Below are 18,790 nucleotides of genomic sequence, written 5' to 3' on the forward strand. Positions count from 1 at the left end.
TTCTTGCCACCTTATAGCATTTGTACATTTGTATGACAGTCTATAATGCTCCCGTGAGGTTTTTCCGGACGTTTTGGTAATGATTTTCACTATAAAATCATATTTCTAAATGACAGGAAGTTGATGAAAACTGTCCGGAATAGCTTTGAGCTAACTATCTTTGCCGATGCATTCCATTCTAAACGTAACGTTAGTTGTTCAAAACATTACCCGTCTATATAATTTGTTCCTCAACATTAGCTTCTAACTGTAGCAGGCTGCAGCTTGCTGGCTAACGTTAGCTTCTAACTGTAGCAGGCTGCAGCTTGCTGGCTAACGTTAGCTTCTAACTGTAGCAGGCTGCAGCTTGCTGGCTAACGTTAGCTTCTAACTGTAGCAAGCTGCAGCTTGCTGGCTAACGTTAGCTTCTAACTGTAGCAGGCTGCAGTTAGTTTACAAAACATTACCCGTCTATATAACGTTGAGGAACAAATTATATAGACGGGTAATGTTTTGAACAACTAACGTTACGTTTAGAATGGAATGCATCAGCAAAGATCGTTAGCTCAAAGCTATTCCGGACAGTTGATCAACTTCCTGTCATTTAGAAATATGATTTTATAGTGAAAATCATTACCAAAACGTCCGGAAAAACCTCACGGGAGCATTATAGACTGTCATACAAATATACAAATGCTATAAGGTGGCAAGAAATGCACTATAAACAATACTTTGCGGCGTCGTTTCTTGCAATGCATCGGCAAAGATAGTTAGCTCAAAGCTATTCCGGACAGTTTATCAACTTCCTGTCATTTAGAAATATGATTTTATAGTGAAAATCATTACCAAAACGTCCGGAAAAACCTCACGGGAGCATTATAGACTGTCATACAAATGTACAAATGCTATAATGTGGCAAGAAATGCACTATAAACAATACTTTGCGGCGTCGTTTCTTGCGCTAGCTTCTGTTAGCCAGTATTAGCCTTAATTAGCGTGAGCAAGTAAACTAACAGTGAACGTTTTTACATGAAATACAGCCCAAAAACCCTGCTGACAAACGTTTGCTTATTAAATACATTCTATACTATAATAATACAAACGTTTCATTGCCTCTCTGTGACGACAAAGTTGTTTAAATAAGGGGAGAAAAGTAGCTAAAACCAATGTATTTTGATGGGACCGGAAGTACCATTGGCAACCGGAAGTCAGCCGGAAGTGCCGCCTTTCAGGTTGTGCAAGTGGAGGAGTAGAGTGGAGAATTGGAGTATGATGGGGAGGGGAAAATGGACACTGTAGGTGTAGGGGATTAAGGATTCCAGAAGATGGCGGTAAATGCCCCAGTCATGGTGGCCGTCCGCCGTAAAAACCCCAATAAGAAGAAGAAGAAGAAGAAGAAGAAGAAGAAGAAGAAGAAGAAGAAGAAGAAGAAGAAGAAGAAGAAGAAGAAGAAGAAGAAGAAGAAGAAGAAGAAGAAGAAGAAGAAGAAGAAGAATAGACAGTCAGAGTCATAGATATCTGTGTTCTATAGATATCTATGGTCAGAGTGACAAGATGGCCACAAACGATAGTACGAGTGATGAAGAGGACGGAACGGAACATTTCATTGTCCTGGAATAAAAAAAAAGTTTTTACTTTGACTTTTTAGTACTTTTAAAAGTACAAACTTTTTTACTTTTACTCAAGTGTGTTGATTTTGAGACGGTACCCATATTTTAAGTATAATTTCTCGGTACTTTTTACACCCCTGCTACTAGGACATTATTTTGACAATTTTACAGCCCAAAATATACAAAATTATAAATATATAAAAAAATATATAAAAGATAACCTTTTGGCGTCGTTCACGCATTATGGCCTTTATTGTGAAGTCCGAGAGCAAAATATGACCGGAAGTGTGTTTTGTTTTTGTATTGAGATTCAGTCACGCCACACTGGTCCTGCTGCTGCGACTGGACCTATAGGTAAAGTGCTAGGGGTTGATACTAATTTAGTCCTATAGCTTACTGAGAATTTAATTGGTTTATATACTGGAATTGTTGACCAGATAGCACGTCTATTCCTCGGGCCCATTCATTTTGCTTGCTGCTAATAGTAGCTTGCTGGCTAATGTTAGCTAACGTCTATGCATAGCCAACCAGCAGGCTATCTTGTCTTGCTCCTTTCGTATCATACAAGCAGAGGACAGGGAGGGGATGGCGCAGGGTTGGGGGATGCAAAGAGGCCAAGATCATTAAGCTAGCTAATGTTAGTTAGCCACATACATGGCATACAGTCCTATCTGTGCATCCATACAACTTAGTAAGTTAGTTATTGCAAGATTAGTTTGCTCAACCCTCAGCTGTATGTAGTGTTAAGACAGTCTTATCAAGGTAATATATTTACAATCGATATAAATATATATAATTGGAAATGCAAGCTTTCTACCTCTTTCTAACTACCACCATCTTTTTCACGTCAGCTGCCTGAGCCATGAGCGAGTTCAGGATACACCATGATGTCAACGAGCTGCTCAGCCTGCTTCATGTGCGTGGAGGAGATGGAGCAGAGGGTTACATCGACTTACTGCAGAAGCACAGGACTCCTTATGTCACTACAACCGTGTCTGCTCACAGCGCAAAGGTGAGTAATGAATGGCCTGGATGATTGCTGAGATTATTGTATTGTTGTGTAATACATGTGGATATTATTGTCTAATCACATTCTATATTTTGTGTTCTTGTAATGATCCCCCTCTAAAAGGCTCACCACAAATATCTTTTCAAAACTGATTCAACCTCGCATTGATGTTTCTTTTCTTGCATGCACATAGTCCTTCCCTTCCATGGTTTGGCTGTGTATTCTGCTTTCCCTGGTCTGCTTCTTCCACAGTTTGACTGTGTATTCTGCTTCTTCCACAGTTTGACTGTGTATTGTGCTTTCCCTGGTCTGCTTCTTCCACAGCTTGACTGTGTATTGTGCTTCTTCCACAGCTTGACTGTGTATTGTGCTTTCCCTGGTCTGCTTCTTCCACAGCTTGACTGTGTATTGTGCCGGCTCTGGCCTGCTTCTTCCACAGCTTGACTGTGTATTGTGCCGGCTCTGGCCTGCTTCTTCCACAGCTTGACTGTGTATTGTGCCGGCTCTGGCCTGCTTCTTCCACAGCTTGACTGTGTATTCTGCTTTCCCTGGGCCCCGTTCCCCGTACCTGGATAACTGAGTTAGCCGGATAATTTTCGGTCTAGTCTGACTTAAGCCGGACCTTCCCATTCCCCGACGCGCGATTGTCCAAATCACCATGACAACAGATCAAAAAGTTTGAGCCTGGTCGGGAGCAGGGTTAACTTCAGTTAGCCGGATGAACCATGGCCACGCCCCCGCAAAGAAATGACAGCTCGCTTCCTGAAATGATTCTCACAGTCTAGGTCTCTAGGATATGCATTATACTAGGGCTGGGCGATATAACGATAACGATAAATATCGCGATATATTTTAATAATCGATATCGAAATAATTTTTTTTTTTTTTTTTTTTTTTTTTTACCTGCAACAGGGCAGTTTTAAAACCAGAGACAGTGGACAGACTTGTCTTTCTTGCCTGCAACTTAAAGTAATGGCTTTGCTTGTTCAAATGACAATACTGACCAAATTCAGATTTATTTTTCTCTTGTCCATTTATTTTGTTTGCTTTCTAATTTAAAATACATTTTGAAACCGTCTGTACACAGTAGGCTATGTGTGCTAGCAGAACTAGACTCCAGTCACGAGTCACAGTGCACATGTGCGGTGGTTTGTCCACCAAAAAAGCGCCAAAAGATCAAAAATAAACTAGCAGAGCCAGAACTGTTCAACTCCTCTGGAGCCACAGCCAGCAGAGAAGCCGGTTTACTTGCTTTTAAACCAGCTGCAGCCTGAGAACTGGAGTGTGAGGGGATGTAACACTAAAGATGGCGGCAATGACAAAGAATTGCTGCAAAATAAACATACATCTGTTGTTAAAAAAAAAAAAAAAAAAAAAAACGTTTTTTTTTTTTTTTTTTTTTAATTTTTTTTATACTTATAACAATTCGATAATTATCGATATCGAGAAATAAAATAAAATTATCATATCGTTATCGCGATATGATTTTTTTCCATATCGCCCAGCCCTACATTATACCATTCTGAATTACGTTTCTGTGCTTCGTTTTCATAGAGGGGGCTTTTGAAATGTATAATAATAGAACTAAATGCTGATAATAAATCATATTGAGCCTATAGATTTACTTTGTCCTAAATAAAATAATGCACGTCATATACGGCGCTCGGAGTCGCGATACACGCTGCATGTGGTTATTTTAATAACGGCGCATTGCAAATGTGAATCCCGCTGGGATATTTTTAATGAATGAAACCTATCGGCCGTTTGGCTCTGATTAGTTTAATATATTCTCCGCTGTAGATTTGCTTAACGGAGCGCCCGGATTGTGTTTCATTCAAGCATAAAATTGAAGTGTCTATGCGGGGGTTGTGGTTTTTGTGTGATATTGTAACTGGGATTAAAATGTCTGATGAGATGCGCTGTTTGACGGATTTGAGAAATTGAATGAGCCGTTGACGTCACATTAATGCATTTGAGAATAAAGAGATAAAACTTCATTCAAAAGTAAAATATTCTAAACACGGGTCTCTCGTTCATTAATGGATAAACAATGAATTTATCCCGTCTGGCACAGTGGCGCAGCGGCTAGTGCTGAATCCTGGCAACCGGGCGACCGGTGTTCGAAACCCCGCGTTTCCAATATAATTTTTTTGGAATATAATATTAATGATTATACGCAAAAGTAGCCTACCGTACTTTTCGGACTATAAGCCGTGGCTTTTCCCCCCATTTTTCGACCCTGCGGCTTATATAACGGTGCGGCTTATATGTGGACAAAACCCGAAAATCGAAATATTGCTTTTTTTACTGCATTGAAATGTTATTTATCTGTTCCCTTATTTACTTAATACAACTTGTAAATGAGTTAATTCTTGTTATTTGTCCGACAGTATTGTGTCCCAATGGGAGTCATTCTCTGTAGAGGTGGGAGTCATTCTCTGTAGAGGTGGGAACTTAAAGCTCAATATAAGAACGGCCATGCACCACCACCCACAGAATCGAGAAAAAGCAATCAATCTGTCAAACCTTTCCGTGTCCGGGCCGGGTGAGGTTTCCCGTATTGAGTCAAATTAAGCCGCAGGCTCCACCCCTTACATATGGTAATTAAACATTAAAACACATGCGGCTTATAGTCCAGTGCGGCTTATATATGTACACATCATTCAATTTAGCTGCTGCGGCTTATAGTCAGGTGCGGCTTATAGTGCGAAAAGTACGGTAGTTTTAAGTTAAAATATTATAAATCTACATGCATTGAGGATGTCATTCTTTATATAGCTCTCAACGTGCACCAAATTGAATTATTCCTACATTGCAAAAAGAAGGAAAAGACTAGGATTCGAACCCGGGCCGTCTGCGTGAAAGTCAAAACCAGAAACCGTTACACCACAGTGTAGATAAGTAAAAGATCCACCATACATCAATCAATGGGTAAGAGAGCCGTATCCTTATTCTGTATAACAGTTAAACTAATTATTTTCGCTAGCAAGATCTCATTTGATTATTCAATCCATAAACCTACTGCCAGCAGGCAAGTTTAAAGAAATATAATCTGATTGATTGGGGTAATGAGGGACTTAAAATTAGCCTATAGATCATGCATTTAACTTGTCGGCGAGGCGATTGAGCCGTACTGCAATCTGTTAATAAAGTTTTAAATCAATTAATCAATCAATGGCGTTAGAAAATCAGGATCTCTGCTATCGATAAGTGCTGGCTTTTCAACTGAAGCGGCCGCGCGCACTTATCCTGGGTCTCAAGTCTGGTTCGAGTTAACGAGACTGAATCCACCTTCGAGGAACAGGAAAATCCCGGCTTCAACCATCGGGTTAACTGAATCTGGATAATGGGACTCTTGATCGACTTAGTTGAACCAGGTACGGGGAATAGGGCCCAGGTCTGCTTCTTCCACAGCTTGACTGTGTATTGTGCCAGCTCTGGTCTGCTTCTTCCACAGCTTGACTGTGTATTGTGCCGGCTCTGGCCCGTACACAAATAATTGGACAACCTGTGAGAACAGTCTTAGGGCATGGCTACATGGATCCATCATACTATCATGAGATAAAACAGATGGAAGGTAAATTCTGTCCATTGGTTTGTTTTAATCGTGCATTTGCAGAAACAACAGCTTTGCTAACGGACAGTGATGTATCTGTCCTTTCCAAAAGTTCATCCCCATCATTAAGGACACAAATGTGGCGGAGACGGACACATCAACGAATGTATACTCCTCATTGAAAAATGATTTAAAAACGGATGTAGACGGACCGACTCAACGGATCTATGTAGCCGGGCCCCTTATTCGTATGTTGTCTGGTGATGATTGGTTGTTGATTGTTATACATTGTCATTCATAGGTCAAAATAGCAGAGTATTCTAAAACTCCTGAGGACTTCTTGAGGAAATATGATGAGCTCAAGTCAAAAAATGTTCGCAACCTGGATCCTCTGGTCTATCTCCTGTCCAAGTTCAGTGAGGACAAAGAGGTAAGTATCATGGAAAGCTAATAATTGTTTAACTAAGTTTAAAAAATAAAAAGGAAGACTAGTAAATAATCATTGCCTCAGTAACAATTTTAGTATTAAGATGCTTTTGAGGAGTTTACACCTGGGGGGTTATTTCATGAAGCAAAATCACACATTTAGCCAGATAACGTTCCCAAATATCATTGAATAACTTCTGATATTTTCTTCATAATGAACAATTATCAATATGCATGACTGAATCACACCCCTTGACCTAATATTCAGGTTTTAAAGATTCAAATCCAAGACATCATGACAATAATACAATTGAACCCTTGCACTGAAGAACCATATGAGTCTGTTTTGAAATCTTTTTGGCAGCCCATGTATTTGTAGTTGTGAAGTTAATCTAAATCACTTGGTGTGTGAATGTGATATATCCAGAAAAAATTTCTTTAACTGTGAACAAACCCAACACTAACTCACCATCTTTAGATAATAAAGTTTGAAAACATTGTTCCTCTGAAAACTTAAAACAGACTTATATTATTGTTTGTCTGAGGTACTCAATTGATAATAATAATAATAATAATTGTTATTATTATTATGAATTATAATAATAATAATAATAATAATAATAATAATAATAATTAAAACTTTGTTTTAAAATGATCTGGCTAACCTGCTTATCCTGTTTTGTGATATACTCCCACTGAACTGTTTCACATGTTGAGGTATCTTTCTCTCTAATACTAATTTATATATATTTTTTATGTATTTATTTTGTATCCCTAGACACTCCAGTGTCTGCAGCAGAATGCTAAAGACAGGTCAGAGTCCTCCAACACAACATCGGCCACGACCACCAGTTTCACTCTCCCTCCCACTAGCACCAAGATGTCCATGCAGGAGCTGGACGAGTTGCGTAAGAAGCTGGGCAACGTGACCGCCAGCTCCAACGTCCCTCAGGTTGGCATTTTACACAGTGTCTCCTCTATGTCCATTCATTAACGTCGGCCCGCCACGCAGCGGGAACACTGCAGAGAACTAGAGAAAATGTAAACCTGAAAGAAAAAAAGGCCACAGGCGGCCACATTCAGAATAATTTCACCCCGAAGTACAAATACGTTTTTAATTAATAAGCAAAGCACCTCATTTTTTCCTCAGTGGTGGCCCAATGGAATGAGGACCTTGTAGACTCAACCACTAAATGACTTGCTTATTCCAATGGAATGAGGACCTTGTAGACTCGACCACTAAATGACTTGCTTATTCCAATGTGTTGGAGCCAAAAAGCCTTTCTGTTTATTTCATTTTATTTGTACTCACGGTGCAGAGGTGTGGCATTTTCAGTCACCATGGCAACCACCACAGGGGTTGGTTACCCATTTATACTGATCAGTGGGTGACGAGCCGCAGGTGTGCAAAGGGAATAGCTAAACAGTTTTTGACCGTGTTCGTGTTGATGTGCCGTATAGGTCGGCGTTCAGTGTTATTAGTTAAAGAGTATTTGTATTATATTATTTGGAGGAAAAAAGGTCAATAAAAGGATTGGCATATCGAAAATGATACGAGCACTCTGGACATTGAATTCTTCAAGCACGCGTCTAACTCAAGCCAGCCCACTTGCCCCTCGCAGTAGGCTTATAGGTAAAGGTTCTACACAATGGAATGAAGACCTTGTAGACTCAACCATTAAATTACTTGCTTATTCCACTTCTACATTTCTGTCTTAATTTCAAGTTATTAAAATGTCTGTGCTAAGAATGCTTAAGCACTGTAACTCGATGCGTAAGCACTGTAACTTGCACTGGAATCAAAACTCACAGCAACAGATCTTGAAATAGCTAAAACAGAAATTATTTCCAACCACCTCTGCTGCAAAACATTGATGTTAGAGGGAAATGTCACCCATTTGAAGACTTCACATTATGTTCTTCCTGTATTCCAGGATAGTTCAGTCAGTATTCACACACACCACTGGGACAATGTATTTATAAGAAATATGGTTTGTTAGTATGAGTTTTAAATTAAATGCATGGAAATAATAATAAAAAAAGACATCTCGTACTTCAAGCAGATGCTGGACAGTAAGGACACACACGCACACATGAAAAATGCTCTACTTTTACCTCGAATTAAATGCATTAGTGAACAGCGGAAATCTGGACTTTTTGAATTTGCTCGCAGTCTGCTGAAGTCACGCGGAAGATGTTGAGGGACAGGCACAACAAGAAGAACCCCACGCAGCCCAACCCTGTGTTTCCCAACTGGGTGTACGACCGTCCCGCTCTGATCGGGGACTTTATTGCCAGCACCCCCCCCGTGGGAGAGCCTGTCGTGTCCATCGGTATGGTATATCACTAAAGTACTTTGAAAGTATTTGTTACTCAGCTGATAGAGTTGTACCCTTCCTGCTGTCTTGTTGTACAAAACTTGTAAGTCGCTTTGGATAAAAGCGTCATCTAAATGACAATGTAAATGTAATGTAAATGAAAGTCATTTATTTCTTCTTTAAAAACATTTATTGTTTTTGTTTGTTTTGGACTTAAATTATATTGTATCTAGATGAAATAGACAATGTGCTACATATATAGTGTGTCCTGTACAGATAACATCAAAAACAACAACAATAAAGAACATTTGAATTAAGTGTATAGTTTTTGCCTGTACAAATCCAACCAATTGTTTTGAGATGTCGTACTGAGCATTTGAGTTGTTGACATCTCTTTTTTTCTCTGATCAGGCACGATGCCCCTGGCAGCTCAGGAACAAGCGCTGGTGGAGGATCTGCTGTTTGTGCTGATAGGAGTGGATGGGAGAGACATCACAGCCCAGCCTGTGCTGGGGAGGCAGAACCGCTCCTTCATAGTAGATCCTAGTCTAGACATGTCTGTCAAGGAGCTGGTCAGCAGGATATTACCTGTCGCGTCATACTACTCTACTATAACACGGTGAGTGGACCGCCAGATAAGCTGTTGAATGGACTGTGGTACATTCCCTCATCCGCTATCACAGCCAGGCATGGTTGAGCGGGTACAATAACAGTTGAATGGGAATATTTTGTATATCTGGGGCAGGGGTCGGCAGCCTGCGGCTCCGGAGCCGCATGCGGCTCTTTAGCCAATCAGCTGCGGCTCCCTGGCAATTTTTTTTTGTTTTTTTTTATCTTTATTTTTTTATTATTTTTTTTTTGTTCTCTTATTTTGGAGATCGATGTCATACTGTGACACTGAAATGAAAAAATATTTCGTCAACAAAAATATTTCATCAACTAAAATATACAGTACGTCACACCCTGCGCCTCTCCCTGCCGTCTGCAAGTGGTTAATCTTTTTTTTATCTACTTTTTCTCCCATTTTCTATTTTTTCTCTCATCCCAATTTCGTATCGTCCAATTCTACCCTCCCCTGTCTCGAACGCTGTTAGGCCATGCCTCCCACAAGCTGGCTGCAATGTGGACTAAGCCTTACATCACGTGTCCCCTCCGGTACTCGAGGAAGCAGCAGTCGCATCTTTTCACCTGCACAGCGCAATCTCACAGCGTCGGGGGTCTGCGTTTGGAGGGCACGCCGCCCCCGTCTCTTCCTGATTCTGCTGCACAGGCGCACCAACCGACCTGTAGGAGTCGCTGTCCACAACGTCCGATCCCCACCCATCAGCTTCCCACCCCCTAATACTGCCAATTGTATTAGTATGAACGACCAGCCAAGCTGATAGCAATGCGGAGAGCTGGGCTCGAACCCAGCGTCTCCTGCATTGGTGGTGAGTGCCTTGCCGGCTTGCCCACTGCACCACCTAGCCGCCCCTGCAAGTGGTTAATCTTGAATTTCCGACCCCCCAGTAAGCTAACCATGGATAAATCCAAAAAAAGGAAAGTCTGAGGAAAATAGAGGGTTTAATTCAGCGTGGACAGATTAACTTGCTTTCACGACTAACGATGCAGGCTTACCTGTATGCCTGATATGTGGTGCGAAATTTGCGAACAACGAAAAATTTACTTTTTATTTTATAGATTTTCCACAAATAAGGGAAGGACTCAAATAGAGCTGCATAGTTCAGGGTTTTATTTCAAAGTAGGTCTACAGATGCCAGTGTTTTTTCTCCTTTTCTGTGTTTTATTTCAAAGTAGGTCTACAGATGCCAGTGTTTTTTTCTCCTTTTCTGTGTTTTATTTCAAAGTAGGTCTACACATGGTGGTATTTTTTTCAAAGTGGACTACTTTTTATTTTATAAATGTTCCACAAATAAGGGAAGGACTCAAATATACCTGAATAGTTCAGGGTTTTATTTCAAAGTCGGTCTACAGACACCAGTGTTTTGTCTCCTCTTCCGTGTTTTATTTAAAAATAGGTCTACATAGCCAGTATTTTTTCTCCTCTTCATAAGAGTTTGAGGTTTCCCTTTGTTATAACCGGTAAAAACAGCAATCAAAAGTCAACATTTTTCTTTTTGTTGCTTTATTATTCCATTAATGCAACAAACTGTGTGCTATAAGTATAAAGTATAATAAATCGCAAATTACTTTGGGTATGCAATTGTCAGGCGTTTTATGCTAAATGTGGGGATATATAAAACGTTATACACTGTGTTATCTTCATTTTAAGGGTAAATAGGTTGTGCGGCTCCCTGAGCATTTTATTTTGTGGGAGGGGGGAAAAGTGGCTCTTTTGATAGTAAAGGTTGCTGACGCCTGATCTGGGGGAAGAAAGGACACATGGTTTGCACGTGCATTGCCTGTAAGCCACCACTAGAGGCAGAGTGGCTAACCGTGAGTGAATGTGTCAGAGATCGCGCAAGAGTGCGTGATTGAGTTAACCTCTTAAGCCCGATGGGTCCGGTACCGGACCCAAGCCATAAATCCTATATGAATTAATGTTGCGTTTTCCCCCCCAAATGTAGCCAAGAGTAAAGACCCTAACCCTGTCAAAACAGCAGTCATAGTGTACATTTTCAGCAATAAGTTTGTTTACCAATAGGTTAAAGTGTTATTAGTGAAATATTAGTTTTGGAAATGTATTCAGAAACTAGCGAATATCGACGGAATGTAATGCGTGCCGCCATTTTGTTTGTAGTCATATGAGGAGAGGAGACTCAGAGCTTTCGAATGGCGTTGGAATTAAAATAAAAAAAAAACACTACCCAGCTCAAGCCAGTCAATCATGACTTGTGGATTTCCTTTTTTATTTATCTTATTTTTCGGGATTATCTACCACAAACCTGAATGTTATTGGCATAAATTAGAACGCAGTTAAGTTTATCTACCTTTCTGTGAATGTTTAGCAAAAATCTGCGTTGCAATCTGATGAAAGATGGCGGAGCAATTTCCATTATAAAAAAGTAACTGTACTTACAGTAGATTTCATTCACGGTTTGTGGATCACACCTGGTGATACTAAATCCAGATTTAACTCTGCCATTGGAAAGAGGAGATTTGGCCCGATCCATAGATGTGCGACTTGGCTATAATAAGGTAATTTATAGGCCTGCTATTCTATATTCTATATAATAATATTTCAAATTGCATGTGTCCGGATGGCAGAATTCAGTACTGTATCTACAAAACCTTCTGTTTAATCATCTTCCCTTTATTCATTTGCTTAGATTTTTTGACGTGATCTCAAGAAGGTGCTGAACGAGCTCAGTGGCCGTTTTTCATGTCTGGTCATTTTTTGCATGTTATTCACCGCCAAAGATTAAAAAGAAAATACCTTAGGTAGTGAAAAATGCATCTTCATATATAATTGATTGTCTTACTGCATTCTTTCTTGCAGCTTCACTGAGGAGAAGTCGTCCTTTGAGTACGGCCAGGTGAACCACGCCCTGACGGCGGCCATGAGGACCCTGATGAAGGAGTACCTGATCCTGGTCAGTCAGCTGGAGCACCTCCACAGGCAGGGCGTGCTCTCCCTGCAGAAGCTCTGGTTCTACATTCAGCCCACCATGAGGACCATGGAGATACTGGCCTCCATTGGTAAGACTCAACTCTTTAACCTCTTAACAGGTGGGGTACCGCCGACGTGTCTGTGGGGGGAACTAGAGGCTGACATGAGTGTATTTTGACCCCCGCTCCTTCCCACTCCCACAAAAATAATCTCATCCCAATCCCAAATGAGAGTTTAAAAAAAATCCCACTCCCACAGAGGACTGATTCCAATCCCGAACCAAGCTTTTATAGAATCCCACTCCCATCCCTGTTTACTCGCACCCAATCCTGCTCCGTTTTTCTTCCTCAGTATAAAATATGCAGTACATGGGTCACATCATGTCTGCCTTAGTTAAATATAAAATGAAAACTACGAGGGTGAGACATTTTCAAATATCACTCTCGTCCAAATCCCGTTGATTTTGTTGTCATAGTTCCCACTCCCTTCTGCTCCTGTTGACTTTTACTCCCGGTCCTGCCCAATCACATGATTCAAAGTGAAATTGACTCTCATCCCGCGGGACCCGTTGGAATCCCGAAAATATGTCATCCTCTAGGGGGAACGCACAAAGTCACAGCACTTTGCGAGCGTCTAGCGGCTCAGGGCTCCATTTTTCGCTGAACATATACTGTTCGACATTACTGTTCGAAAGATCTATTTGTTGCCGTTCGAACGCCACCTCACTCGACCAAATCCGTGCCTCGGTTCTCGAGTTACGTGGCGATACGTCAGGTGAGCGTCTTTTTACGCGCCGCGTGTCAGATGACCACCCCGGATTCCCGACACTCCAGAACTGCCAATCATCCGCTAATGGTGAAAATGATTAGTCAGCGTTGTAGCCAATGAGTGTACCTTTCCAACAATACCCCATGTGGGGGGGGTGCGAATAAGGGATCTAGGTGAAAGTTGACGAGCGAAAACCAGAAGTGAATTTTGGAGAGCTTTTTCTTTTGTCTCTGGTTATACTTGGACGTCTCAAAGACTAATTTCTGAACGGATTTCTATCAAATTTGGACCTGTACTACATACGACTTCAGGCTATGGAACCGCAGTGTCTTCCAGCTTATACAACTTTAAATGTTTTTTATTTATATTGCAACCACTACAGAATACACAAGTTCAAGTTCAACTCAAGTTCAGACCTCTGTTACTCCATTTCATTAGCACTGAAAGTGATTTTCCTTTTTTGCATTAGTAACTTCAGAATGTTATCTTTCAAATGCATGTGCTATAAGTATAAAGATAAGCTTTGCAAAAAAAGTATGCAGTCAAGTTCAATTAAAAGTCTGTTAAGAGATGCAGAAAATAACCTAGTGCTTGTTGCACGGCCAAAATAAACCTTCATTTAGCAACGTGAAACTGAGGTCATCACTCGAACTGTAAAAGAAGAACATTGTACATTTAAAATTCTAAGTGGATCTTCATCTGCAAACTGAACATTTTTGCCTCAGACAAATCTTTTTACATAAACGCTCGCCTGCATTTTCAGAATCAGAAACACTTCATTTGCCAAATAGTTAGAATGTATGTGAATTTGCTTTGGTGACAACAACAGTACAGACTACAGAGAGGGAATTGCGACATACCAATCTTCACGGTATGGCAGACAGACATGTTATGGTAGACAGACACGGTATGGTAGACAGAAATGGTATAGCAGACAGACATGGTATAGCAGACAGACACAGTAGGGTAGACAGACATGGTATAGCACAGTGGTTCTCAACTGGTGGGTCGTGACCCAAAAGTGGGTCACAGGGCCATTTTGAGTGGGTCGCGGACTCACGGATGTGCGCTGAACGCACAAGGTCACGGCACTTTGCGAGCGTCTACCGGCTCGGGCTGCATTTTTCGCAGAACATATACATTTCAGAATTAAATATCTATTTGTTGCCATTCGAACGCCACCTCACTCGACCAAATCCGTGCCTCGGTTCTCGGTTTACGTGATGATATGTCAGGCGTCGGGCAAGCATATTTTTATGCACACGTTGGATGACACCCGACGCTCCAGAACTGCCAATCATCCGCTGATGGCTGACACCCACTTACTTGGGTGCGAATAAGGGATCTAGGTGAAAGTTGATCTTGATGAGCGAAAACCAGACGTGACACATTTCGAATGAATGGACGAGGAAATGGAATTCTGGAGAGCTTTTTTCTCCTGCACGGTTTACCCGGATGTACTGTACGTTGCTATGGATAAAAGCGTCTGCTAAGAAGCATATTTTTTATTTGTATTTTTTTCATTGGGTTTTTAGCCCTAGTTGCACTTTCTTTTGTTTATTTCATGTTTTTAACAGTGCGTGAAGGATTGTGTATTACTGCACAATTTCTGTGAAATAAATCAGTGGTTAAAAAATGTGGGTCGCAACTTAATGACGAAGGAAAAATGTGGGACTCCTGAGGCTAGACCAGTTGAGAACCACTGGTATGGTAGATGGATGCGGTATGATAGACAGACACGGTATGGTAGACAGACACGGTATAGCAGACAGACATGGTATGGTAGACGGACATGGTATAGCAGACAGACACGGTATGGTAGACAGACACGGTATAGTAGACAGACACGGTATGGTAGACATAGACAGACACGGTATGGTAGACAGACATGGTATGGTAGACGGACATGGTATAGCAGACAGACACGGTATGGTAGACAGACATGGTATGGTAGACAGACACGGCATGGTAGACAGACACGGTATAGTAGACAGACATGGTATGGTAGACAGACACGGTATGGTAGACAGACACGGTATAGCAGACAGACATGGTATGGTAGACGGACATGGTATGGTAGACAGACACGGTATGGTAGACAGACACGGTATAGTAGACAGACACGGTATGGTAGACAGACATGGTATAGCAGACAGACACGGTATGGTAGACATAGACAGACACTGTATGGTAGACAGACATGGTATGGTAGACAGACACGGTATAGTAGACAGACACGGTATGGTAGACAGACATGGTATGGTAGACAGACACGGTATAGTAGACAGACATGGTATGGTAGACATAGACAGACACGGTATGGTAGACAGACACGGTATGGTAGACAGACATGGTATGGTAGACCGACATGGTATGGTAGACAGACATGGTATGGTAGACAGACATGGTATGGTAGACAGACACGGCATGGTAGACGGACACAGGACATTTTTTTTTTTTTATCAACTTTTTCTCCTTTTTTCTATTTTTCTCCCATCCCAATTTCGCCTCGCCAATTCTCCCTTCAATTCTCCCCTCCCCTGTCTCGAACTTTGCTAGACCATGCCTCCCACTGGTCGGCTGCAATGTGGACGAAGCCTTGCATCACGTGTCCCCTCCGGTACACGAGGAGGCAGCCGTCGCATCTTACAGCGCGATCTCTCAGTGGCGAGGAGTAACGCGTGGGAGGCTCACGCTGCCCCCGTTGCTTCCTGATTCTGCTGTACAGGCGCACCAACCGACCTGTAGGAGTCGCTGTCCACGACGTCCGATCCCCACCCACCAGCTTTCCCACCCCTAACACTGCCAATTGTGTTAGTATGAACGACCAGCCAAGCTGGTAGCAACGCCGAGAGCTGGGCTCTAACCCAGCATCTCTTGCGTTAGTGGCGAGCGCCTTGCCCACTGCGCCACTTAGCCGCCCGACACAGGACATTCACATACAGTGCACACACAGGAACAGCATGACAACAACAAACAGCAGAGTATACATGTACAGTGTATGTTATGTATATATGATGAAAGGGATTAGTTATCCAGGCCCTAACATAATCTAAATGTTTCCCTCAGTCAAAATTCAGAAATTCTAGCAGTTAATTCTGCTAGGTTATTTGTCTACTACTGAATTATGCCTTGTTACATCTTTTCTCCTGGTCATCGTCTTCCCCCTGTAGCGTCCTCGGTGGACAAAGGAGACTGTATGGGCGGGTCGACGCTGAGCCTCCTCCATGACCGCACCTTCAACTACACCGGAGACAGCCAGGCCCAGGAGCTGTGTCTCTACCTCACCAAAGCAGCCAGCGTCCCCTACTTTGAAATACTAGAGAAGTGGGTTTACAGGGGTATCATCAAGGATCCATACAGGTAGTCACTCATCTCTGGAATATGACAATGAAAAGGGGGGTAATTAGGGATGCCCCGATCGATCGGCCAGCGATCTGTATCGGCCGATATTCAGTATAAATATGAGATCGGTGAATTCCAATAATGCTTTATTTTCGCCGATCGTGAAAACCGATAGAAAAACATGATCCAATTCTTACTCGCTGACTTCTCTCTCAAGCACACAGAGCTGCAGCAGCGCACTGCCCCTCCCCCTCCCCCTGCCCCTCCCAGACCCGTGTCAACAGAGGCTCCTATTGTCTCCGGCAATAGTCTGCTCTAGTCTAGTGCATGGGACCTCTGTGAGCTAACGTTAGCTAACGTTACTGTTTAAACAAAATGACCCAGTCAACTATTCACTTTTAGTTTAATACATGAGGCATTGTCTAACGTTATCTAGCTGGCTATCTACTGATAGCTGCTGATATCAACAAATGCTCCGGAAATAGTAGAGTGCATGATACCTCCGTTAGCTCGGTAGCCAACGTTAGCTCACGTTAGCTCTATATGAAATGTCCCAGTAAACTAAATGGTTCACTGAGGCGTTGTCTTAACGTTATCTAGCCGGCTAGCAGTAGCTACAGATAGCTCCTGATATCAATGTCTTATAACATTGATTCGATGCGTATACGAGCCCCTGGCTTGCATCGCAGTCACGAAAGGGGCTAGCTGAGGGCATGCTGAATGTGATTTGACCAAAGCAGAGTATACCAATAGGGTCCAGCTGCAGCGCCGGAGAATCCTGGCATCAGCTGGAGGCTACTCGAGTATACACACAGACAGTGGAGCTGTTTGCAGATAGCGAGCATTTTGACTTGTTGCGTGGTGGCGATGTCTCACAGATAATACAACTACAAGTATGATTATATAATATATATATTTTATAAAAATATATATATATATATTTAATTTTTTATTTTTTTTTATAAAACCAAAAACAATCGGTATCTGTCGATATGGCTCATAGACGATCGGTGATCGGTATCGGTGGCAAAAAACGTGATCGGGGCATCCCTAGGGGTAATTGCATTGTTGTTGTTGGCAGCAAACACAACATGCTCTCATACAGCAACACACCAACAATCATACTGCAGTTCATAAAAGAAGTAATCAAGATGAGCTTAAAAAAACCAATAAGAATAGATAATGTTCTTTCCGGGAACAAAAGCATTCATTCCGACTGTTACATCACTGATGCTTGAAATGGCAAACATACAAAACATTGCTACAATGTAACTTCTACACAATGTTTTGTATGTTTGCCAGGGGTCGGCAATAGGCGGCCCGCGGGCCGACATTGGCCCACCAGCAATAATTTCTGGCCCGTCAGATTATTTTGAGAATATATTTATTTTACGCGCGGGAAATATTCACTCGGGACGCCAGGGTGTCTTTGTGAAGCGTGTATATTTCCCTAACGCACTTTCACTTCCGCGTTCGAGATGTGAGCGAGTAACAAAATGTGTACAAAAAAAAAAAAAAAATCTTTGGATAGCTTCTTTGCAACGGGGAAATATAACGCTTCTTTTAATAAACAGGAGCCATACTTAAAATACGGGTTTATCGCAACAGGTCGGTGATTCTTGCGTGCCGAGCCGACGTCCTCTCTGCATAATATGTGGCGACAACAACAACAACAACGAGGCAATGATGACAACTGTGTTCAAGTTGGCAGATAAAGTAGCTGCATTCAACGCCAATCTGGAATTGGAGGGCGGCGAGTGGATATTTGACATGTTTCAAACATTAGCAGGTATTTTGAAGGACTGAACAACAAACAAGGTATGGTGAGTTGTGTTTTCATGCATTCTGATCTGGGCCCCGTTCCCCGTACCTGGCTAACTGAGTTAGCTGGATAATTCTCAGCATAGCTTGACTTAAGCCGGACCTTTCCGTTCCCCGAAGTCGGATTTTCTAAATCACCATGGTAACAGATCAGAAAGTTTGAACCTGGTCCGGAGCAGGGTTAAGTTCAGTTAGCTGGATAACCTGCATGGCCACGCCCTCGCAAAGAAATGCCAGCTCGCTTCCTGAAATATTTCTCACAGTCTAGATCCCATTATACCATTCTAAATTATGTTTTTGTGCTTCGTTTTCCTAGAGGGGGCTTTTGAAATGTATAATAATAGAACTAAATGCTGATAATAAATCATATTCAGCCTATAGATTTACTTTGTCCTAAATAAAATAATG

The 18,790-nt window shown here is 41.9% G+C and overlaps 1 protein-coding gene across 2 annotated transcripts in view; it reads left to right on the top strand.

Moving 5' to 3' along the window:
- The first annotated feature begins 1,455 nt into the window (after positions 1–1,455).
- tubgcp2 (tubulin gamma complex component 2) overlaps positions 1,456–18,790 on the top strand; it is a 42,141-nt gene continuing 24,806 nt past the window's right edge. The window contains exons 1-9 of one of the 2 annotated variants that reach the window (XM_084322630.1): positions 1,456–1,683; positions 1,904–1,943; positions 2,441–2,601; positions 6,456–6,584; positions 7,359–7,532; positions 8,754–8,913; positions 9,310–9,517; positions 12,338–12,537; positions 16,390–16,579. In XM_084322630.1, the coding sequence (XP_084178756.1) occupies positions 2,452–2,601; positions 6,456–6,584; positions 7,359–7,532; positions 8,754–8,913; positions 9,310–9,517; positions 12,338–12,537; positions 16,390–16,579 (1,211 nt within the window). In that variant the 5' untranslated portion in view covers positions 1,456–1,683; positions 1,904–1,943; positions 2,441–2,451. Of the gene's footprint in view, positions 1,684–1,897; positions 1,944–2,440; positions 2,602–6,455; positions 6,585–7,358; positions 7,533–8,753; positions 8,914–9,309; positions 9,518–12,337; positions 12,538–16,389; positions 16,580–18,790 lie in introns of both variants that reach the window. The other variant, XM_084322629.1, reaches the window with a different exon arrangement.

This window comes from Notolepis coatsorum, assembly GCF_963971535.1.
Source record: "Notolepis coatsorum genome assembly, chromosome: 10".
NCBI classification, from domain to species: domain Eukaryota; kingdom Metazoa; phylum Chordata; class Actinopteri; order Aulopiformes; family Paralepididae; genus Notolepis; species Notolepis coatsorum.